Source organism: Neomonachus schauinslandi, chromosome 15 (assembly GCF_002201575.2).
Source record: "Neomonachus schauinslandi chromosome 15, ASM220157v2, whole genome shotgun sequence".
NCBI lineage: Eukaryota > Metazoa > Chordata > Mammalia > Carnivora > Phocidae > Neomonachus > Neomonachus schauinslandi.
Window position 1 is genome coordinate 18,022,969 of NC_058417.1, and position 24,610 is coordinate 18,047,578.

A 24,610-nucleotide genomic window follows, 5' to 3' on the forward strand; every position below is an offset into this window, starting at 1 on the left:
TACTTTCACTTTTGGACTATTAAAAAAGCCAGGAAAATGTTTTTATTAGGAACCCATATGACAGAAATAAAATACATTTTGGCAAGCAGGGCATTCTAAGGCTATAGTAACTTAGGAGTCTGCATGTACCTGCCCTGGGTCTTGATAAGACAGTATCTTATGACCCTTGCAGAGGTGAACTGCTCTTTTGCTCATGGCTAATGACTCTTCTTTTCAAATAGTGAATGAATGGATTCTGATGCTTCAAATGGATTCAGGCTCATCAAGGAGCTAATCCATAAATCAGGCAGCTGTGACTCAGTAAATACTGAGAATATTCACATCTGAAATGAAAGCTAAGCTATTGATGTTTGGGCCTGTACACAACATCTCGTTCTAGTTATGCTAGAAATCTCTTACACTAGCACAAAACGGTGGTTCTTAGAAAACTATGACACTGGTAAATTGTGCAAGACTGTTGAATCTCAGATCTGTACCTCTGAAACAATGCAATATATGTTAAGAAAAAAAAAGAAGAAGAAGAAGAAGAAGAAGGTAGCAGGAGGGGAAGAATGAAGCGGGGGAAATCGGAGGGGTAGACGAACCATGAGAGACGATGGACTCTGAAAAACAAACTGAGGGTTCTAGAGGGGAGGGGGGTGGGAGGATGGGTTAGCCTGGTGATGGGTATTGAGGAGGGCACGTTCTGCATGGAGCACTGGGTGTTATGCACAAACAATGAATCATGGAACACTACATCTAAAACTAATGATGTAATGTATGGGGATTAACATAAGAATAAAAAAAATTAAAAAAAAATTACTGCAAAAAAAAAAAAAGAAAGAAAACTATGACACTGCATAAGACCACATGTAATCAGCTGAGCACAATAGAAAATGGTCTTCTCACAAGTCTTGGTAGGTAGGAAACCGCCTTTACAATCTTCTGTAGTGCGAAAACTGTTCTAACTGCATAACCTAATTAGCAATAACATATCATTCAGATCCCTCCAGGATGGAAAATTCTTACCTACAGAATACTTCTTTTCCTTGTATTGGGATTGCCAGATATAAAGCACTACTTTCTGCACTTATCAAAAATATGAAGTTTAGGGCGCCTGGGTGGCTCAGTTGGTTAAGTGTCTGCCCTCAGCTCAGGTCATGATCCCAGGGTCCTGGGATCGAGTCACATTGGGCTCCCTGCTCAGTGGGGAGCTGCTTCTCCCTCTCCCCTTGCTCCTCCTCCCTGCTCACGCACTCTCTCTGTCAAATAAATAAATAAAATCTTAAAAAAAAAAAGAAAACTATCAAGTTTAGATAAGGATCACTGCCCTCCAGGATAATGGAGATGGTCAAGTAGCTTGTATTCCATAGAAGATCTCTATACAAAGCTTTTTGGGAAAAGTATGTCGGTGATACTTTTGGACCTCTAACAACTACTGTAAAGGTAGAAGAAAATGACTGGTTCATGAAAACCAATGGAAACATTCAGAAAGTTGTCTAAAATGGGTAAGATCCACGGGTGAGAAACATTTTTATGAAGTCTGCTAGGGTTTTTATTTCTCAAAGATACAGAGAATATGCTACAGAAAATAACTACTTGCATTTAGAAGTTAGATCTTTTCCCATTTTAGATCTTGATTTCTCATCCTAAAATACACTGATGATAGATAGATGTGAGTTCTCTGTCAGTGGCTACATCAGACTGGCAAACTCAAGACCTATGCATTTCTCTAGATAATCAGGTATCTGAATCCTGCCTACGCCAGTTGCTTCACACTTTACACACACACACACAGTTCTTTTCAGCAGCAATCCAAGATCCTTGTTCAATATATGGGATTTGAACAACCCCGTTTTTTTTTTTTTTAAGATCTATTTCTTAAAGAAAGAGAGAGAGCATGCATGCCCAGGAACGTGTGTGCGCCACCCTCCCCCCACACACAGGGTGGGAGGGGCAGAGGGAGAGGGAGAATCTTAAGCAGACTCCCCGATAAGTGTGTAAAGACCGATGTGGGGCTGATCCCACAACCCTGAGATCATAACCTGAGCCGAAATCAAGTCGGATGCTCAACTGACTGGGCCACCCAGGTGTCTCAAACAACCCCTTAACTTTTATTTAAGCTTTTCTGTATGGCAGTTTCTTATGTCTAGATATGATGGGTCTTACAGGTAGGTCCATTAAAATCTACTTTCTAAAGAAATTGAATAGTAAAGTGGGTATTATCAGTAGTACCCAGCATTAAAATTATATATGATAATTTTTTATCACTAGGATCAATTTTTAAGATGTAAACTTGGTAAAAATAGACTTTGAAAGTATAGCAGAGGAATAATTTCAAATGCTGATCATAGCATATACAGTTTCAAATGTATCAGTTAATTCTTTGTAGAAGAGTATAAAAGAAATTATTCCATTTTGGGCCAAGTGTATGAATTATTTACAAAGATACACAGTAGTCAGGGTGATCTTTTAAAATGTGATCAATCAAATCTTAACACTCCCTTGCTCAAAACCTTCATATAGCTTTCCATTACAGTTTGGACAGAGTAAAATCCAAAGTCCTTATCCAGTCACCACAGTCAGGCTCTCTCTCTCTCTGACCTGTCTCCTACAATCTTCCGCCTTGATCATGCCATCCCTCCAACAGGCCACACTTGTTCTTGCCTCAGAGGCTTAATTATGTTGGTTGTCCTTTTCCTGAAACACGCTCAGTATCTCGCTCCCTCATTTCACTTGAGTCATGCCTCGAATGTCATTTTCTCAGAGAACCCTTTAGCACTGCTCTGCTCTATCATAATTCCCTATCCCTAACCTGGTTCAATTTTTCTCCACGGAATTTATCATTATTTAGCTTACTTACATTATATTTATTTGTGTACTTATTTATTTTGTCTCATGTGAAAGTTACACAAAGGCAGGAACTAACTTTTTCTTATGTACCGCTGCAATCCTAACATCCTGGCATATAACTACTATAACAGTCGCTAATATTTGCTGAGTGCTTACTATGTGCCAGGCCTCATTTTCAGCTTTATTATTTCTTTTAATTTGTACAACAATCCTCAGAATGGTTTAGTTTGCCTAAGAATTAATAGATAGTAAGTGGCAGAGCTAGGATTTGAACCCCCCCAATTTGATTTTACAGGCTGAGCACATCATTGATACATTATTCTCATGCAAACACTATTGTTAAGGATAAAACAATACTTAAGAATTATCTCAAGAAAATACGTGGGGTAATGAATTAGCTCTTAGGGCAGATAAAGTATCACCAATGGTTTCCTAAAGCTACATTTTAATAAGCTCCTAATGTTCTCTGCCATATTTAAATATGTTAGCCCAAAAAATAAAGGTTCGAAATGTTCTTAAATGTTCACATTTAAGGAAATCAACACTCAAAATTTATATTCTAAGCACAAAGTGTAAGTACATTAAGGCATCAAATGCATTTTCGAGTCTGACCCATTCAGTCAGAAAGAACAGAGGCCCTCTAACAGTGGAAGATTACACCTGTGCAAACTGTTACAGCAGGGTCTGCTGCTATGCATCAGTGCATGTAATAAAGTCAACACTCCCTCTAATAGGTTCGTAAGTTACAAAATGAATCTCTCTGTAATCTTCAACTTCCTAACTTTCTGAATTTTAAATGAACCTCAATTTGCTAAAAGCAACTTAGTACAATGAATAAGCCCCACACATGTGTGCAAGACGGTTTTCCCTTTAAATCTGTAATAGAACTGAAAGCTACTAAAGCCTAAAGTAAAATCATACCTGCTGAATTGGACTTTGTGCCTGAAACAGTATTCTTCGTCCTAGTAGTTCTGCAAAGATACATCCGACAGACCAGATGTCAATAGCATTGCTGTAATGACGACTGCCCATCAGGATTTCCGGAGCCCGATAATACTGAGTGACAACTTCCTGAGTCATATGACGGGATTCATCTAATTCCTCCACTCTGGCCAATCCAAAATCACAAATCTAAATAGAAAAGATTATCAAAATGTTGTTAAAGAGACAAATATATTTACAAATGGTAAAGTAAAACAAAATAAGCAAAAAATCAAAATCTTGATAGATCTCTGAACTTTGAAAAGTTTTGAATGATATAGGTAGAGTGTATTTGTGTCAATATATAATTTGATCTTATTTGCATAAGAGGAAAAAAAAGTCTCAAAATTCCTTATTTCTATATAAAATGATGAATCTTAAAAATATTCTTCTCGGGCGCCGGGGTGGCTCAGTTGGTTAAGCATCTGCCTTTGGCTCAGGTTATGATCCCGGGGTCCTGGGATCGAGTCCCGCATCTGGCTCCTTGCTCAGCAGGGAGCCTGCTTCTCCCTCTCCCACTCTCCCTGCTTGTGCGCGCGCTCTCTCTCTCTTTGCCAAATAAATTAAAAAAAAAAAAAATCTTAAAAAAAAATTCTTCTCACTCATCTTTTCAACTGATAACTAAACCAAAAAGACAGCTCAATGCATATTTCTAGGTTTAATGTACAAACCAAACTATGTATTTTCAAGGCTTATCAAGGAATTATACGAAAAAAAAGTGCCTATCTTGAAGACCTCCTGAGCTATGTTCACTGTCTTTATGGCATACACATAGTAAAGTTTCTTTAGATCTATGGGTTTCAAACTGAGTCCTAAACTTCCCATGTACCTATCTATTTAAAATACTATTCACACTCAAATATGTATGTCAAAATGTAGCACACTGTAGGATACCAATGCTACTAGTTTCACTCATTTCTTTGTGCTGTAAATATTTAAATGAATGCCTCTCATCATTTGCAAAGTATGCTAGAACCCTGTAACACAACAGTAAATGAGAAAGTGGTTAATTTATATGCAGACCTAGGAATAAATCTTTTCTTGTTATTTCTGTTTAACTGAAAAGTATGCTGAGGTTACAAGGTGAGCTGTTAGTAGACAGCAGCAGTGCCACCACCAGCAACTTCTGTTTATTTTCAGGAATTTCTCATATTAAGAAAATTTTCTTAATACTGGGCCACCAAAACAAAAAGTGGGAGCACTGAGGTTAAGGTAAGAGAGTAAGGGCCTTCCAAGCTCCAACATTTTCACTGATTAACTTCATGAGTCAATATTATAAGTGATGAACTAACACTGTTTTCTAAGTTGAGGTTGCAGCATAAGATTTTATTTGAAAAAAAGGGTCTTGGCAGCTTAAAAAAATGTTTGAAAACCATACCAAAAAGGAAAAAAAAAAACACCCCAAAACCCTATAAATTGCTTATCAAATTCTCCCAAAGGCTAGTGTTCAAATAACACATAATATTTTAAAACTCTCTTCCTTGGCCGTGACGTTTTAGGATATCTTTTAAAACAAAACAAAACCAAAGAACTTAAATCCATTTTCCTATATCTTTCTTGGATTTATAGAAAAACAACAACAACAACAATAACCACCACCACCAACCACCCACCAGACAGAAAATGTTTTCTGTTATAAAGCAAATCCTCTGTTAAAAACACCAGTCTGTCTGGAGTCATTTTGGGCAATTTATCTGGAAGACAAGCTAAACCCAAAGTAAGAAGCTTATATGATCAGACAACCAAAAAGATAATGAGATTTCCAACAAAACTATCCATTTTGTGCTTAATAGGAAACAAAATATATTCAGAATATGAAAGGATACTAATTTTTTTTTTTTTGCGAGAGAGAGAATGAGAGAGAGCACGAGAGGGAGGAGGGTAAGAGGGAGAAGCAGACTCCCTGCTGAGCAGGGAGCCCGATGTGGGACTCGATCCCGGGACTCCAGGATCATGACCTGAGCCGAAGGCAGTCGCTTAACCAACTGAGCCACCCAGGCGCCCGAAAGGATACTAATTTAAAAGAAATGTTTTATCATATTATTTTTGATGAATTTGTACACTTGAGAAGAGAGAATTAGTGTCTGTAGCTTGGCACTCCATTCTGGGTCTTAAAAGTAGGCTGCTAAGACAAGTCAAAGGAGTGGGGCACAATTTCAATTTATCCTGATTTTTGTGTTGTTTATTCATAAATGACATTTTCTTCTAGTTATTTGTTTGTGTAGCTAGAAGTTATAATACCATAACAGATAATTTGAAAAATAGACCTCAAGCAGGTAGTGGCACCAAGCAAGGCAGGTTCTAAACAAAATGCTTTGGGAAGTTCTCCAGCCAGAAACCAAAATAAGAAAAACTGGCATTTTTAAATTGTCATAAAACTGATTTGGTCTGAACAGAATAAAGAATACTTAAGGTTTAAAAAAATTTTTTTTAAATTAAAATTAGAGTTATGGGGATAGGCTGCAGCTCTTTAAAAAGTGGAAAGGTAGCAGGGAAATGAACTCAATGACCTATAGAAGGAATATTTACTTTAGTGGACACTGGGAACAATTAATTTCTCTGTGAAAGAGACTGAACTACAACATTAGTTGTTTTCAGGGAAAATATGAAAGATAGTTTTTTTTTTTTAAAAGATATTATTTGAGAGAGAGAGAGAGAGAACATGGGGGGGGGGGGGGAGGGGGAAGCACACTCCCCACTGAGCAGGGAGCCAGATGAGGGACTCCATCCCAGGACCCCCGGGATTGTGACCTGAACTGAAGGCAGATGTTTAACCGACTGAGCCACCCAGGAGCCCCTGAAAGATAGTTTTTAAAAATAAAAATCTTTCTAGAGTTAAATCAGGAACAGTTCTTCAAGGCTATAAGGAAGGGTGATTTTTTTCACAGTATAACATACCAGCTTTTAAAGAAAATTGGCCAGAGTTTAAAGAAAGCATTTAAAATACAAAATGATATTCATTTATATACTTGCTTTTAATATTTAGTTTAACTGCCATCAAACTAAGTAACAATGACAGCTTGATAATTTATAAAGCAGGCAACATCTAAAAACCAGTTTCTTGGGGTGCCTGGTGGCACAGTCGGTTAAGCATCTGACTCTTGGTTTCGGTTTAGGTCATGATCTCAGTGTCGTGAGGTCAAGCCCTGCGTTGTGCTCTGTGCTCAGCCTGGAGTCCGCTTGGAACTCTCTCTCCCTATCCCTCTGCCCCTCCCCACTGTGCACACTCTTTCTTCCAAATAAATAAATCTTTATTTATTTAAACTTAAATATAAATAAACTTTATTTATTGAAACTACAAACAAAAAACCAGTTTTCTTTTTCAAATATATCAGTTGGAATGTTAAGAATATTTACTGCAGACTGAAGCACCATTAATACTGTAGCCACTCATAAAATAAATAGAATTTAAATTTGCTTACACAGAGATCACACAGTTCTAGGAAGGCCCTTATCTCTAATTTCTATGATGGGGAAAATATGGTAGGCCTCTCACTAGGAGTTCCATTAATACATCTATTAGAGGCAGGGAAATGCATATATGTGGATTTTGCGATTTGTGAGCCACTCTAACAAGAAACAACGGATGGGGGGTAGGTGGAGATACTGGGGGAAAGTAAAATTGAAATTGATGGCTTGAAATTTTGGGGCTACTAACTACAATTAAATCCTGTAATCAATTCCCCTTCAGAGGGAGTAGCAGGATTGGCTACTATATATTGTCAAATATATTTGACCCTTTTCTGGCTTAGTATTTTTATCTTCTTTTTTTAAAAAGATTTTATTATTTGAGAGAGAGAGAGCATGAACAGGGTGAGGGGGCAGAGGGAGAAGCAGACTCCCTGCTGAGCAGGGAGCCCCACATGGGGCTTGATCCCAGGACTCCCGGATCATGGCCTGAACCAAAGGCAGGTATTTAACCATCTGAGCCACCCAAGTGCCCCTAGTATTTTCACTTTTAAGTGTTTCCACTTCCTTACTTGGCTACTTCAGTCACACAGGGCATAGAAATGTTAGCTGTGCAAAAACACAGTCTTCTTGAAAGCCATACTTCATTCTCATATAAATAACTTACTAGTCTTGCAATATTTCTTTTGATATATACTTCCTTTAGCATTGGAACAATCTAAAAAGAAATTACCTTCTCTATCTTCTTTCTGGTCACATTGTAATTCCAATTTCAGTGTTTCCAAAACATATGCAAACTATCATGAAGAAACCATGAGTCAAGATGACAAATCAGTTACTATGGCCATGACTAGTGATACTGCTAGGGAAAACTCGGTTCTTTAATTATTTGGTAAAGTGATAAAAATAAATTTAACTCTTTCACAAAAACACACTGTTCTTAAACCTGCCTTGGCATTCTAAATTTTTCTCAGATATTTAAAGAAACTGAAAAGCTACCTTTAGAACACAGTTGCTGTTCACAAGGAGATTCCCTGGCTTAATGTCTCGATGTAAAATGCCAGCTGAATGGAGATATTTCAAACCTGAAATAACAAACGGATTTAATTGCAGATATTTAATTCTTTTCACTCAACCAATGATTTGGGGAAAACCACGGTAACAGAGAATACAGGATTTAAGATTGTTCTCTAAATAATGGCATAATAAACGTTATTAAAAGCTTGACTTAGTCCTACCTCAAAAAACTGCAGATATTTAATTCTTTTCACTCAACCAATGATTTGGGGAAAACCACGGTAACAGAGAATACAGGATTTAAGATTGTTCTCTAAATAATGGCATAATAAACATTATTAAAAGCTTGACTTAGTCCTACCTCAAAAAACTGTAATTCTGTAAAATAAAGTGTCATCAAAGGTTGCACAATCTACAGATAATGCCTATAATTCAAAAGATGAGTTAGGTTTAAATATAGATAAGCTTTTCAGGTGCTGGAATTAAAGTTGACCATACCAATATCCTTGAATTGTTCCTAAGTGTGTGGGTGGCTACTGGAGCTCTGCTCTTGGTACTCTCAACCTGTGATTCTGAGCCAGCTCCAACAAATCCTCATTACCCCCCAGGGAGCCCTTCCCAGGGCAGATTTTCACTGATAAGACAAAATTCAGTAACCTGCCCAGGTTTGTCAGTAGTATTCCCCACCACTGAGATTCAGGAGGGGTCCCAGGGCAGATTTTCACTGGTAAGACAAAATTCAGTAACCTGCCCAGGTTTGTCAGTAGTATTCCCCACCACTGAGATTCAAGAGGGGTAGTTAATTACTTTAAAATATTTTTGACATATTAAAAGACTGAGTTTTAGCACTGTTAGAAAAAGGTCACAGCTTCAAGGCTGAGTCTTTTGAATAAAACACAGCAAATCATATATTTTTTTATAAGTGTAAAAAAAGACCCAATATCTACTATCTTCCTTCTGTCCCCTGCCACAGAATATCAACACATCTATGGAAGGTGAACATCCTAGTTTTAACGCCTTGTGTGTTTTCATTCTCTTGGTAGATGCTTCTTAATCTCCATAAAGAATACCTGAATCTATGAATCCTGGTGTGGGAGCGGAGGGAGAAGAGTGTTTTACTAGGTAAGAAAGCTGTGTCAGCTTTAAACGATTCTCCATTTGTAACAGCAAAATTCCAGAGGATATACCTGATGGCCAGAAGAAGCTCTAGCAATGTCGGTTCAAACTGCCTATCAAGTCGGTGCTCTTTAATGAGCCGGTCTGGAGAATTATATTGCTGTTTCTCAGCCTCCTTGATGCTTTGGCTTTAAGAGTCTTGTTTTTCTAGAGTTGGACTCAGGTATACCAGCCAACACTTGGACCACACTTGAAGAATAAATGTCATCCATAAGGAACATAGTTACTTTTCAATTGAGTCACCTGATGCCAGCCACATACTCCTACTAAAGGCTGTTTAAAGGAAACTTTGTGACAGACCACAGGGTTCCACAAACCATCCTGCTTATATACCTCCCTAGATTAACCTACTCAACTGAGTAATGAATTAGGGCTTTCTCTTCCATCAGTGAAAGTAAGAACCATTTGACCACCCTTAAAAGCCTCTTAACATCAAGTGTAGAGATTATTAAATATACCTTGGTCAAAAGAAAAAAGTCTTTAGGGAAGAAAAAAGCCTTGGAAGGTCAGATTAAAGTTCAAATGAAAAGCAAAACATTTCACTTATACAGTGCCACTACCTTTTTCTTCAAAAAGAAAATCTTACCTCGCAAAATCTGATAAAGAAAAACTTTGACATGATCTGAGCTGAGTGGTTGAGGAGAGACGATAATTTTATGTAGGTCACTCTGCATCAATTCTGTGACAACATATCTTGAGGTTTTAAGTTAAGGAGAATTCCAAGAATTCAGCCCCCAATCCCCTCAAAGTAGGCACTAGGTCTAAAGAATAACTTCCATTCTTAAAGCTAGTAAAAGCTTAGGGAAAGAAAGCTTCTAGACAGCATTACAGAGGTAAAAATTCCAGCCCTCACAAGATAAAAAAATTGCCAAAATTAAAGAATTTACCATTTAGAAGTTAGCAGAAATAAACTGTCTCTATAATTAGCATTACAAAAGAAAAATAAGGATAAACATTTTTGAAGTTAATTCAAATGTAGTTAACATACAGAGTTCTATTAGTTTCAGGTGTACAATATCGTGATTCAACAATTCTATACAGTACTCAGTGCTCATCATGATAAATGCACTTTTTTTTTAATTTTTTTTATTCTTATGTTAATCCCCATACATTACATCATTAGTTTTAGATGAAGTGTTCCATGATTCATTGTTTGTGCATAACACCCAGTGCTCCATGCAGAGATAAATGCACTCTTAATCCCCTTCACTTATTTCACCCATCCCCCCAATCACTTTCTCTCTGGTAATTGTTTTCTGTAGCTAAGAGTCTGGTTTTTTTCCTTTGTTCGTTTTGTTTCTTAAATTCCACACGAGTGAAATCATATGGTGTTTGTCTTTCTCCAACTGACTTATTTTGTTTAGCATTATACCCTCTAGATCCATCCATGGTTGTTGCAAATGGCAAGATTTCATTCTTTTTTATATTCCATTGTGTATCTATATACCACATATTCTTTATCCATTCATCTATCGATGGACACTTGGGTTGCTTCCATCATTTGGCTACTGTAAATAATGCTGCAATAAACATAGGGGTGCATATATCTCTTTGAATTAGTGTTTTTGTATTTTGGGGGTAAATACCCAGTAGTGAGATTACTGGATCCTAAGGCATTTTATTTATTTATTTATTTTTTGAGGAACCTCCATACTGTTATCCGCAGTGGCTACACCAGTTTGCGTTCCCACCAACAGCGCACCAGGGCTCCTTTCTCTCCACATCCACCAACACCTGTTGTTTCTTATGTTGTTGATTTTAGCCATTCTGATAGGTGTGAGGTGACATCTCATTGTAGTTTTGATATGCATTTCCCTGATGACAAGAGATGTTGAGAATCTTTTCATGTGTCTGTTGACCATCTGTATGTCTTCTGCCCATTTTTAATTATTTTTTTTGGATGTTCAGTTGCATAGTTTTTTATATATATTGTATACTAACCCTTTATTGGGTATGTCACTGGCAAATATCTTCTCCAAAATAATAAACATTTTATTTTTTAAAAGATTTTATTAGAGAGAGAGCGTGCGTGAGCAAGAGAGCACAAGCAGGGGGAGCAGCAGAGGAAGAGGGAGAAGCAGGCTCCCAGCTGAGCAGGGAGCCCGACGCGGGGCTCGATCCCAGGACCCTGAGATCATGACCTGAGCCGAAGGCAGACCCTTAGCCGACTGAGCCACCCAGGCGCCCCAAGGATAAACATTTTAAATGACAGCCAGGCCAGGAAGAATGTGAAGACCAAACAGTCTCAGGATCTATTCAGACATGTTACTGGAGCATCCTCTGAATCCAAACAAGAGAGGATTGGGGGTCTCACCCTAGGCCACCATGGCACCAATGGAAAGGATGACAACCTACCCATCAACTGTGGCATAAGTTGCTTTGTGAAGAATAGTATTCCTAGAAATGCGTAAAATTAGTTCAAATCCAAGTCTATCTACAATCTTAATTCTTTTAGTATTTAACTTTTTTTTTTTTTTTTTTTTTCTTTTATGTTTCTTTTTTTAATTTTTAATTTTTTTTTTTTTTTTTTTTTACATTTATGGCTCCTTTATTAAGTTTTAAGCTTCCTATGTTTTGTACTTTTATACTCTCAGGGTTTTGTTCAAACAACACATGCCAGATAATCAAAGGCTGGAGCCTGGGGAGCAATGAAGATGTGGAATTCAGAACTCTTATGAAGGTAACTCTTTTGTTTTATCTAAAATAGGGCAAATTCATGTCTTACCCTGTGCAGTTAAGGACTCATTACAAGTATGGGTGAATTTTATGATTTAAATTTTTTAACCTTCCTTAAGACAAGGGGAGACTACCCTTGACTTCAGGAGATTCCTATTAGGTTTCAAATTCTTTGGACACCTTGTGAAAGTCAATTTCATGTTCTGAGTTAGAACACTAAAGCTCCCCTAGCCCTGTACAACTCAAAGCAGGGAAAGGCAAAACAACAACAAAGCAGAGCTGTTACTGGGCTGCAGTTGTTCCGCTTTCTTAGTTCTTCAGATCCTAACTTTCTTCTTGCAGAGCAATATTATGGAATCTTTTGAAAGGACAACCCACCCGACAGCCTGTGAAACACTTCTTGTATCAGTATTGTCCCACAGCTAGTCCTAGAAGATAGACAATCTTAAGGGGCAGCTGTAGTCTTAGGGTGCTTGGCATGAACTATAAATGAACTAAGACGGTCCCAGGACTCCTGTTTTAGCATTTACATGCTTGCTGTAAGGGTAAATGCTAGGCATATAAAAATAAAGATGAGAAGGAGTCTGCTTTCAAAACTCAAATTTTTAAAAAGTGTTGTTAGGCTTTGGATTTTACTTTTATGAGCTTTAAAGACTCTTGTAGTAAGTGGTCATTATCTGGGGAGAGTGATTTAAAAACCCTTCTAATTTAACATTTTAAAAAGCAAAAACAGGTAGTAACAAGTTGAAAGTAGGGAGGAGAATTAATAACTGATAACACCTGACACACAGTCAAAACGCCCTCCTTGAGACATTTTCTTCAAATGGCTTCTAGAACACCCAACTGTTGGCTTTTCTCTAATTGGTTGTTCCTTCTCAATCCTCCTTTGTTGTTTCCCTTCTCCAACCACTAATGTTGAAATGCCCCAGGGTTTGGTCCTCTTGTCTTTCCACACTCACTTTCTTGGGTAATTGGATCCAATCCCAAGACTTCAAACAATATACATGCAGATGACTCCCAATTTTATATCTCTAGTTAATCTTGTTTCCTTAAGTCCAGCCTTGTTTATCAAACTGTCTACTCATCATCTCCCCTAGATGTCTGACATCTCAAACTGTCCAAAACTGTCCAAACGTGTATTCTCCATTTCCCCCCACCAAATTATTCTAGTTGTAGGCTTTGCTATAACAAACCTATTTTTCCAGCAAGCTGCTCATACCACAAGCCACAAACCTTGGAGACATCCCAGATTGCTCTTTTTCTCTCTTACTCTACCTCCAATCCATCAGGGAATCCTGTTGGTTCTTTCAAAATCTAGCCACAGAATTAGACTACTTAACATGTCCACTGTTACCTCCCTTGGCCCAAGACCTTTAGATTTCTAAAACACAGCAGCCAGAATAAATTTTTGACTCTTATATTTCTATTTTGTCTAAATATTGACAGTGACTTTACTATATAGAAAATGTAATTTTTAATGTTTTTATATTCTTAGGTTACTTTTATTTTAGGTTTTATTAATCAGATTCTTTCCAAAGAATTACATTCTATTCCATAATGAAGGGTAGTGAGGAAATGAGATTTCTCATGTAGAATTTCCTAAGGAGAGTTTTCGGTGACATGTTAGAATCATCCTATAAAACAATACATATCAGTTAAATTACGATATTATTACCAGGGTTAGATTTAGGTTTTTTTCTTAATAGCTTAGATTTTTTTCTTACAGATATTTTTAAACACATGGAAAACTTGAAAGAATTAAACAGTGATCACACACATATATATACATCCACCCCCTAGATTCTACACTTAACATTTTGCCATATTTGCTTTAGTACATGTTTATCCATGGCTCTTTCCATTCATCAACTCATCTTATTTTTTTGGCTGCATTTCACAGGACATTTTTTTGATTGTCACTCTTCTGCAAAAGTTTCCCATTTCATTTAGAGTCAAAGCCAAAGTCCTTAAAATGTCCTTAACATGGCCATAAATGATCTGTCCTCCTTACTTCTCTGACCTTCTCTCCTACCATTTTTGCTATTCTCTAAAAATACTAGACACACTCTGACCTTAGGCCTTTGCTCTAGTTGTTCCCTCCGCCTGGAATGGGTTTCCCCAGACACCATGGCTTTCACCTCCTTTGTGTTATTGTTCAAATCATATCTTTTGAATGAGGCCTACCTTGACCATTTAATACTGCATCTTGCATGCCTTATACAATAGCTACCCACTTGCACAGCTCTACTTTTTCTTCCTTTAGTACTTACCCTACATAATTTACTTATTATGTTTATTGTTTATCTGTCTCCCCAACCCTGCCCCATGAGGGCAAGGGTTTTTGTCTGTTTTGTTCACAAGTCTATCCCAAATTCTCAGAAACAAATGCCTACATACAGTTATGTCTCCTATAAACATCTGTTGGGTGAATGAAATTATATATATATACATATACATATACACACACACACACACACACACACACACACACACATATATATGTATGGGTAACTAGGTACACCAGCACTCTACTAAGTATCTTAAATATATCATCTCATCTAATTTTCATGGCAATCCTACAAGGGAGGTGGTGGTATTCCCAATTATAGATGAGGAAATTGAGGCTAACAGAAGGCAAGTAACCTAAGGTTTACACAGTAGTAAAGCTGGACTTGACTGAGTTTAAGATTGTTTCAATGGCTGGATTTTATTTTCCTTTTTTTGAGTTATAATTTTAAAAACTGTAATAAAATATACTATATGTTCACTCTGTTTCTTATAGAAGACTTTCAGCTAATCAATGCAAAAGCAATGCTACGTGAGTAAAAAAAAAAAAATTGCCATTTTTCAACCTCTATGACATCATGGATACAGGCACCAATTATCAATGGCTGCTAAAACCATTTGAAAGGGATGAGACTGATGAGCATCACCTCAATCCACCACTCAACCCTAGCAACACTTAATGTGCGATATTATGTCTATGTGATATTCACACCACTGCCCAAAAAAGTATTCGTGTCTTTTAAAAAAACTCAATATAGGGGTGCCTGGGTGGCTCAGTCGGTTAGGCGTCCGACTCTGGATTTTGGCTTGGGTCATGATCTCAGGATTGTGAGATCAGGTCCCACGTTGAGCCGGTGCTGGGCTCTGCGCTGGACATGGAACCTGCTTAAGACTCTCTCTCTTCTTCTGCCCCCCCGCAGCCTCTCTCAAAAAACAAAAAAAACAAACCTCAATATAATCAATCCTCTAGCTCCAATTACCAGTTTACTAGAAATATGGGGAATAAAAGAACAAGAGACACCATGAAGAAGCAATCAGCTAAACACACAATGTGGATCAAACACAGTGTGGATCATTCTTCAGGAAAAATTCTCCAACAAATAAATGACCAAAAAAAAGGGGAGGGTGGGTATGTGAGGGTAAGGGAAGGTAGGAATGTTCGGGATAAGAGTCTAAAGAGATGTAATAACCAAACGCAATATATGGACTTTGTTTAGAACCTGATTCAAACAAACCTGATTAAAAAAGAGATCTTTGAGGAAATCAGGGAATATTAAGAAATTAGCTAATTTTATTAGGTGTGAAAATGACATAATGGTTAGGCTTTTAAAGTCCTTAACAGTTAGAAATGCATATTTAAGTATTTATAGGTAAAATAATTTGATGTTTGGGATCTACTTTAAAATAACTCCAGCCTTCTTTTTCTGGCCCTCAATAAAAAGGGAGAGAGGAAATGAGATTGGCAAAATGATGAATAATTGTTGAATCTGGGTATTGGGTAAATGATAGTTATTACATGATTATCTCTACTTTTCTGTATTTTTGAAAAATTTCCAAAAAAGTTAAAAAAAACTTCCACTGTAGAAAACTGGGGAAATACAAAAAAGCCAAGGAACAGAAAAACTACCCAGAATCCTACCTCTGTGAATGAACCTATTAACATCTTTGTGAAAATGTTGTACGTATGTGTGTGTGTGTGCACGCGTGTGTGTATTTGAAATTGGGATTATAACATATACATGGTGTTGCTGCCTGTTTTCTTAATAAAATATAAGCATTTTCTCCTGTTATTAAATATTCTAATAAAACAGAATTCTTATGACCATATAGTGTTCTAATGTACAAATAGAATTCATTTATCCAATCTATCATTGTTGAAAATCCAAGTTATTTCTAATTTTTTTTTACTTTAAATAAGCCTGAGATAAACATCATATATCTCTATCCATATCTTTATGTGAATGATTATTTTCTAATACATTCCTTTAAGTGGAATTATGGTGTCGAAGTAGAACATATTACATACACTGATTTTTTCATTTAAAATAACTTGTGAACACTTTCCATGGTATATAATTCTTTTATATAATTTTAAGTGCTTAAATAGTATTCCATTTTTTGGAATATGTCATGACTTAAGCAATCCCTAACACTGGACGTTTAGGTTATTACTGTGTAACTGTAATGTAGCTCTGTGGGATGGCTTAGAGCTTTATAGTTTTGTTTCATGAGGGATCCTCAATTACGTATAGATCCTTTCTCTTGGGTTAATCCATTTCTCTGGAGAAAAGTCTTCCAAACTTCTGTCTTAGAAGGCACAGGCCAGGCTGCCAGGGTTCTGTATGAGTTGGGGAAGGGGCCGAAGACACCATAACTCAGCTCCAGGGAATAAAGCTTTAGTCTTCTGCAGGATAGAAAAAGAAGATCCGAATCTTACTATTTCCCTCTTGTATATACTTAAAAACTTTTTCCCCACTAGGAAATCTTATCATAGAGATAGGAAAAAACTTCTACTTGTACCATTAAGCCTTAATCAGAAGTCCCAATATTTTTTTTTTAACATGACTTTATTTATTTATTTATTTATTTATTAATTTGACAGAGAAAGACAGAGCGAGAGAGGGAACACAAGCAGGGGGAGTGGGAGAGGGAGAAGCAGGCTTCCCGCCGAGCAGGGAGCCCGATGCGGGGCTCGATCCCAGGACCCTGGGATCATGACCTGAGCCGAAGGCAGACACTTAACGACTGAGCCACCCAGGCGCCCCAGAAGTCCCAATATTTTTGAGTTGGTTCCAAAATCTCAAAGGACCAAAAACAGAAACATTATACATAAACAACAGCAACAAAAACAAAAAAACTTTACAACTGCCATCACCGTATTAAGGGTTGTTAACTTGAGACTTTACTCAGAAAAAAAAAATTCCTAAAGACAGTATGATGCACTTATCTGTATGGGCTGTCAGTCATGTCTGATGAGTCTGATAACTTTTTGTTCCTGCAAGGACTGAAAAGTTCTTGCATGGAAGTGAAAAGCAGGTTATATTCTATTCTACCTTTCATATCTGCAAAATGGGTAGCCAAGTTGTGATGCCAGAATCTTTACTGTTAGTAGTGACAGTTGGTATGCATGCAAGTAGCAGAGAGAAAACATCTTAATTTTCAAGTTATCGGGTTGAATTCATATTGCTGGCACTTGAAAAATTTTGCTTTGACTTATAAAAGGAATAAACGACACAGAAGCCAAAAACAGAGAAAAGTATAAAATAATGTCATATGCTTTCTTCTAACAGAGACTACATTTTCAAAGAAAGGGGAAAAGGAAAACATTGTCTGGCTGGAATGGTTAAGGTTCTACAACCAGATTATTTTATAAATAATTATTCATTTCAGGGGCACCTGGGTGGCTCAGTCGTTAAGTGTCTGCCTTCGGCTCAGGTCATGATCCCAGGGTCCTGGGATCGAGCCCCGCATCGGGTTCCCTGCTCGGCGGGAAGCCTGCTTCTCCCTCTCCCACTCCCCCTGCTTGTGTTCCTTCTCTCACTGTCTCTCACTCTGTCAAATAAATAAATAAAATTTTTAAAAAATTATTCATTTCAGAAAAAAATTCGTACATTTCATTTAGCATTACAAAACATGTATTTCCAGATCAGGGTGTTGTTCACCCTCAATCTATTGGATCTGAACTGACAATACTGGACCATTACTGACCAACAAAAATAATATATAATTTCATATGGTTTAACCCTAACACAGAGAAAAGTATATCAGGTATCAAAATGAAAAGCAAGGTATTGAAAATGAATATAAAGCATGATTTCAAACGGTAAAGTCAATTCTTCTCTACTAAGACCACATACATATGTGCATAATTTCTCATAAAATATAAACCAGCGGGTATTCCCCCTGCTAAACACAAATGACTAGATTATCATGTCACTGTCCTCAGGATCTGTGAGTCTGAAAAACCTTTTATTCAATTGCCTGTTGTAATACTTAAGAAAGGAGAGTGCGACTTTCATACCTCTGCTTAAGATGATAAGCTGACTTAAAAAGAGAATGAGACAGAGCACTGAGTGATGTAGAGAATTGTTGAATCTCTATATTGTACACCTGAAACTAATATAGCACGGTATGTTACCTATATTGGAATTAAAATAAAAAACTTAATAAAAATGAAAAAAAAAATTGAATGGGGGTAGGTTGATAAACTTTTAAATTAACCAGAAAGTCCAGGGCAAAACCACATAGAGCCCCTGTCCACCTTTACCATTTTGTTTATTACCTCTGTGCAGAGGGGCTTTCCTCTCCTCTAAAATATTTTATTTATTTATTTTTTTCCCCGTATTTAATTATTTTGATTTATTAACACTGAGTTATTATTTATTTATTTTTAAAGATTTTATTTATTTGTCAGAGAGAGAGAGACAGAGAGAGAGAGGGAGGGCATGGGGGGGGGAGGGGCAGAGGGAGAAGCAGGCTTCACACTGAGCAAAGAGCCCGATGTGGGACTTGATCCCAGGACTCTGGGATCATGACCTGAGCCGAAGGCAGACGCTTAACCGACTGAGCCACCCAGGTGTCCCTCCTCTAAAATATTTTAAACACAGAAGACTGAAAGATTTTAAATGTATTATTTTTATAAAGTGATTAAAATGACAATTCTGCAGAGAATTAAGTTTTATCAAGTTTTAGTTTAACAAAGTAAACTCTTCAGGGGAAATACATTTTTCACTCCACAAATAAAAGGGTTTTTTCTTCACAGAAAACAAGCCAACAAACAGGCCAAACCTTTAAAAACTTGATTTCTCTGTACAATACAATTCCTGAATTTGAAGATTTAACAATATTATAGCTTCAGAAATTTAGAAGCAACACACACCACTTTATGATAAGGTTTCTGCTTTGCTCCAGCAGAAATCCTCTGAAGTCTCAATCCCCAGCATAATGTCTCCCAGATGTCTCAACTAGTTGCCATGCCAACTAAAGCAGCTTAAATTAAATGAGGGCCCGAAAAAGCACCTGCATCACTCCAGGTCTGTTGCGCATTAAATAAAGCTCTCTTGACAGGGACTCAGAGGTGCCATTAACTTGAACAGCAGCTATCTGATGATTGTTTCTGAGTAATTTAATGAGGGTCTCCAAACAAGAGGGAAAACAGGGTATGCTTTTCCTCTCTAGGTCCTTCTAAATGGGACAGCCTCTCCAACAGCTGGTGTACCCACTGGGTCAATGACTTTGCTATGGCCGTTTAAGTTACCTTTGGGTAAAGAGAAAATATAGGATTAAAGTTAGGGTTTTCAGGAGAATATTAATAGATTAACCATTTTCCCCTATTAAAACTCATCATTAAAACTAGGATCATAAAAAACACTGCACGGTATGCCAACCTGAGAGTGATCTGAACAGCCCTGTTATAAAATAAATTGCTGCTGATTGCAGCAATTAGTTAAGTAGCTCCACAAAATATGGATTTCTAAATGTACTGATTTGCTTCAGAAAAACGAACGATGCAAATTAAGAATTATAAATTCGGGGGGGGGGTGGGGGGCAGCTCTGATGCCTCAGGTGCCCAAGACAAACAACAGTGTTTCCATGTTGTTTTAAAGACCTTTTTGTTGCCAATCTTGTTATTCTTGCTAATGTTGACATTCTAGAAACTTATTTTTAACGGGGTAGAAAACAGTGCTTTTGATGCTTTCTCAAATATTATTCGTCACTGGGGGCTATCACTTAATAGAAACAAACTCAGGCCAGGGAGGTTAGGTGATTTACCCCAAGTCACATTCCCAGTCAGAAAAAATGCTAGAACTACCTTTGGCTTCCCAATTTCTGGTCTAACCAACCTGTTTCCCATAGGAGCCTGCCTACTACCATTCCCATTTCTTACCCAAATATCATCATAGTATGCAGATTACTTTGAAATAAAGAAAAGCTGAATTACCTTTTTTTTAATTTTATTTTTAAGTAATCTCTACACCCAACATAGAGCTTGAATTTACAACCCCGAGATCAAGAGTCCCATTCTCTGCCGACTGAGTCAGCCAGGCGCCCCCGAATTACTTTTAATTATGTGCTATGAGGAGAAGAAAAGGAGAAAGGAACCTAACTTTTTGTTGAAGCTTCTATGTGCCATTTTTTATGTCACCTCATTTAATTCTCACAATACCTAACTTGAAACTATCCCTATTTAAGAGATGAGCACACTGAGGCTGGGAGAGCTTAAGCTGTTGACACAGAGCTTGGATTCAAACCTAGGTTGTAATGATTCTGCAGTCTGACCTTTTCCACAAAATTTTCCTTCACTTTGTTTACTATTAAGAGAGGAAATGAAATTCATGAGAATGCCATTACTTGCACTGTTGCAAAACCAGGTTTCAAACAAAAATCAGAAATTCAATACTACAATACATGATGCATCTTTTAGAATCCCTCCCTTGCCATGTGTTTTCAAATGGGAAGTCACTCTCTATTCTTCAACAAATATTCTGAATAGGAGCATGTGCCAGGCACTGTTCTAGGCACTGAAAATTCAATGGTGTGCAAGAATGTCACTGCCTTCGCTGACTTTATAGTCTAACAAGGGAGATGGACAATTAAACAAATAATTACAATAGATTTGCTCAAAGATTAATCTCTGTTAATCTCATAAAGCCCTTTAGGCACTGCTTTGCAATTGAATATGCCAGACTTGCCATCACACAGCCAACAGAAATAAGAGAAACAAGGTAGTCCAACCAACAGATATTCTTTTAAAGAAATAAATCTCTAAATTATTAGGACTGCTAAATTCCAATAACTACAGAGATTTAGACCTTTAAACATGTAAGAAAACCAGGGTGTCTGGTTGGCTCAGTCAGTAGAGCATGTGGCTCTTGATCTTGGGGTTTTAAGTTCGAGCCCCACACTGGATGTAGAGATTGCTTAAAAATATAATCTTAGGGGCGCCTGGGTGGCTCAGTCGTTAAGCGTCTGCCTTCGGCTCAGGTCATGGTCCCAGGGTCCTGGGATCGAGCCCCGCATCGGGCTCCCCGCTCTGCGGGAAGCCTGCTTCTCCCTCTCCCACTCCCCCTGCTTGTATTTCCTTTCTCGCTGTGTCTCTCTCTGTCAAATAAATAAATAAAATCTTTAAAAAAATATATATATAATCTTAAAAAAATGTGAGAAAACCATCAAGATTTCTTCAGCTGCTACTGGATTTCTTAATTAGATGCACATTCTAATTGGCAATTTACCTCTATCTGTAAAAACACATACATTTGGTTTCCTTAAAATGGTTCACCTAAAAAAATTTTTTTTTAAAACATGAGAAATAATAAAAATAAAAGCAATTAACACTTACTGAGTTCTTACTATGCACCAGGCACATTCTAAGCACTTTGAATTATCTCAAAGAATTCTCACAACACAAGTCACAGGCTATTATAAAGAACTAATTGTTCTCTTTTTGAATTTGAGTCTTTCCTTTTGGAAGGAACTGAATCCGAAGATGTCTGAAGTAATTGCCCAAATCCACACAAGTACTCTTATTCATTTCTTCTAGCACCTGAATTAGTCTTAGTTCTGTCACTAGTAGGTCACAGCCTCAAATAAGAAATAACCCCACAATTTGCTAAGGGATTATTTCAGTTTTCTGAAAAGTATTTTTTTTTTTTTTTTTTTAAGATTTTATTTATTTGACAGAGCACAAGCAGAGGGAGAGAGAGAGAGAAGCAGGCTCCCCGCTGAGCAAGGAGCCCGATGTGGGACTCGATCCCAGGACGCTGGGATCATGACCCAGGCCGAAGGCAGCCGCTTAACCGACTGAGCCACCCAGGCGTCCCCTGAAAAGTATTTTTGAGCCTACTTATATGCCATTTTTAACATAGGTCCTCTCATTTAATCCTCATAACAATCTGGGACTATTCCCATGTCAGATCTAGACTGGGGGTGAGGAATGTCAGGGTGACAGGTTAAATAATGATGCTCCTTTTGCCAACAACAGAAAAAGAAGACAAAAGTTAAAAAATCAGAGATGAGTTTTTCTACCTCACATTCTTTGCCTCTGTCTCTTTCTACCTCCTGAGTATTCCACTTCCTTCAAATCTTACTTTTACCTTTCTTTAGTCAAATTATAAAGCTAAAATTGATGTTAACAAACATTTCCTTGTACTTATGAATCATATATGCTTACTTGAAATAGCTTCTTGAAATAGCTTCATGTTCCCTATCCTCTTTAAATATATGAGAACTTAAAAAATTAGCATATGTGTGCATATGTCAGCCTATTATTCATAAATATATAAATATAAAAATAATAGGGACTCCCAGCTAACATATTGTGTGTGGTGGGGTAGAGGGTTGAGCTAGCAGCTCTTGACAAGAAAATGGGAAGAAAAAAAAAAAGCCTTCACTAGAGATTGCTGGAAATATAGGACAGTCCTTTGGTGGGAGGTCTAAGTTGAGAATATAAGTTTGGGAATCATTAGATACAGTAAGAAATAATTTGTACTTTCTACTAAATGAAGTCTGCCATAGACAGATTTTTTATCGATCCTGCTTTTAGTCACAATCTTCCTTTTCTTTGCACAAAATTTTTCTTTTTTTTATTAAAAGTTTTTTCATTTCTTTCCTTTTTTAATTTAAAAAACCTGGATATTGAAATTATGGAAGCACATCACCATTAATGAGTTATAAATTCAAACTTAACATCATGACATTCTTTAGAATAATGCACATCAGTGTCATTAGCAGAATTTTTAGTGCATAGTGCCCAAATATAGTACGCAGGACGCCCTGCTAGAATTCTACAAAAGTTGCTGAGGATGAAAATGTGTTCATGAAGGACAGAGACTGAAGCAGGAAAAAAAGCAAAAAAAAAAAAAAAGGAATCTTCTAAGGATCAAAGAAATGAGGTGGGACTATATTAGAGATACCGGAAAGTCAGAGAAAAGAGAAGTATTTAAGATTAAAACCAGTTTTGCACAATTTTCTTTGATGCAAAAATGATTATGGGCAAGAGGACTAGGAAACTATCTAGAGCCTGGCAGCCCACCATACCCTCAATGGTAAGCCTCCCCTGACCCCTTCCTCCAATTAAAACAAATCTGTACTATGATCAGTATTTGCTTAACTCACCTCTAGGATGCTGCATCTATTTTTAGGAAGTAATGTAAGAATGTATCATAATCAGCCCCATGCCAGAAAACCTGATTACTCCGTCAAAGGTAATTCTGCAGAAAAAGCTACACAATCACCACAGAAACAAATGCTGACACCAGATTCTGACCTTCAATTATGAGTAAGATGAATGACTCCTTTTCTGTTTTTAGGAAGTCATGATTATTCAAAGCAGTCTTAGAGGCTGCAGGGCTGGTGCCAGCACCATCTTTGTGTAACCATCATCATTAGCATCCATAAATACTGACTGGGCACCAAGTGGGTGTAGAGAGCATGCTAACTCAATGACAAAACAGTGAAAAAAGATGGATGAAGGCAAGGCAACATTCAAGAGGTTAGAAAAGACTGAGATTGATACGTAAAAATCAAGTACAGAAAACAAGGGAGCAGAAAGATTTTAATGTACTGTACATGGCCACAGAAGCTTGACTGGAAAAGAAAAATATTTACTGACAAAAAAAGTGCTGATAGGGGCGCCTGGGTGGCTCAGATGGTTAAGCGTCTGCCTTCGGCTCAGGTCATGATCCCAGGGTCCTGGGATCGAGCCCCACATCAGGTTCCTGGCTCAGCGTGGAGCCCGCTTCTCCCTCTCCCTCTGCCTCTCCCCCTGCTCATGCTCTCTCTGTATCTGTGTCTGAAATGAATAAAATCTTTAAAAAAAAAAAGTGCTGATATTTACTGAGACTTTTCTATAAATTAAGCACCTAGCTTTAAATTTACTTAGCCTCATGTACTGTTAATTACTCTAAGAAGTACTATTCTGGTTCCATTATACAAACAAGCCAAGAGGTTTAGAGAGGTAAAGGAACCAACCAAAGGTCATAGCTAGTATGCAGCAGAGCAAATGCAAGATCCTGGCCTTTGTTCTTAACTTGTGCTCTGTCTTTCAAAAGATAAAGTAAACTTCGGGGAAAATGGCGAAGAAAATAATTCTACCTCAGAAGCAAAGACCAAGGAGCTGGTTTTAAATATGAGGAGTTAAACGAATTTAGGCAGTGGGAGGCAGTGTGGTGTAGGCTTTAGAATGAAAGGCCAGGTTAAAAATCTCAACTGCTACTTACTAGCTTGATTACATTGC

General features: G+C 37.4%; 1 protein-coding gene across 1 annotated transcript in view; it reads right to left on the reverse strand.

Annotated features, from left to right (window-relative positions):
* Nucleotides 1-24,610, reverse strand: part of NLK (nemo like kinase) — a 169,197-nt gene that overhangs the window by 20,590 nt on the left and 123,997 nt on the right. The window contains exons 4-6 of the mRNA XM_021704112.2: nt 10,001-10,107; nt 8,221-8,306; nt 3,754-3,963 (exon numbers count right to left, since the gene is read on the reverse strand). Of these exons, the coding sequence (XP_021559787.2) occupies nt 3,754-3,963; nt 8,221-8,306; nt 10,001-10,107 (403 nt within the window). The remainder of the gene's footprint in view (nt 1-3,753; nt 3,964-8,220; nt 8,307-10,000; nt 10,108-24,610) is intronic.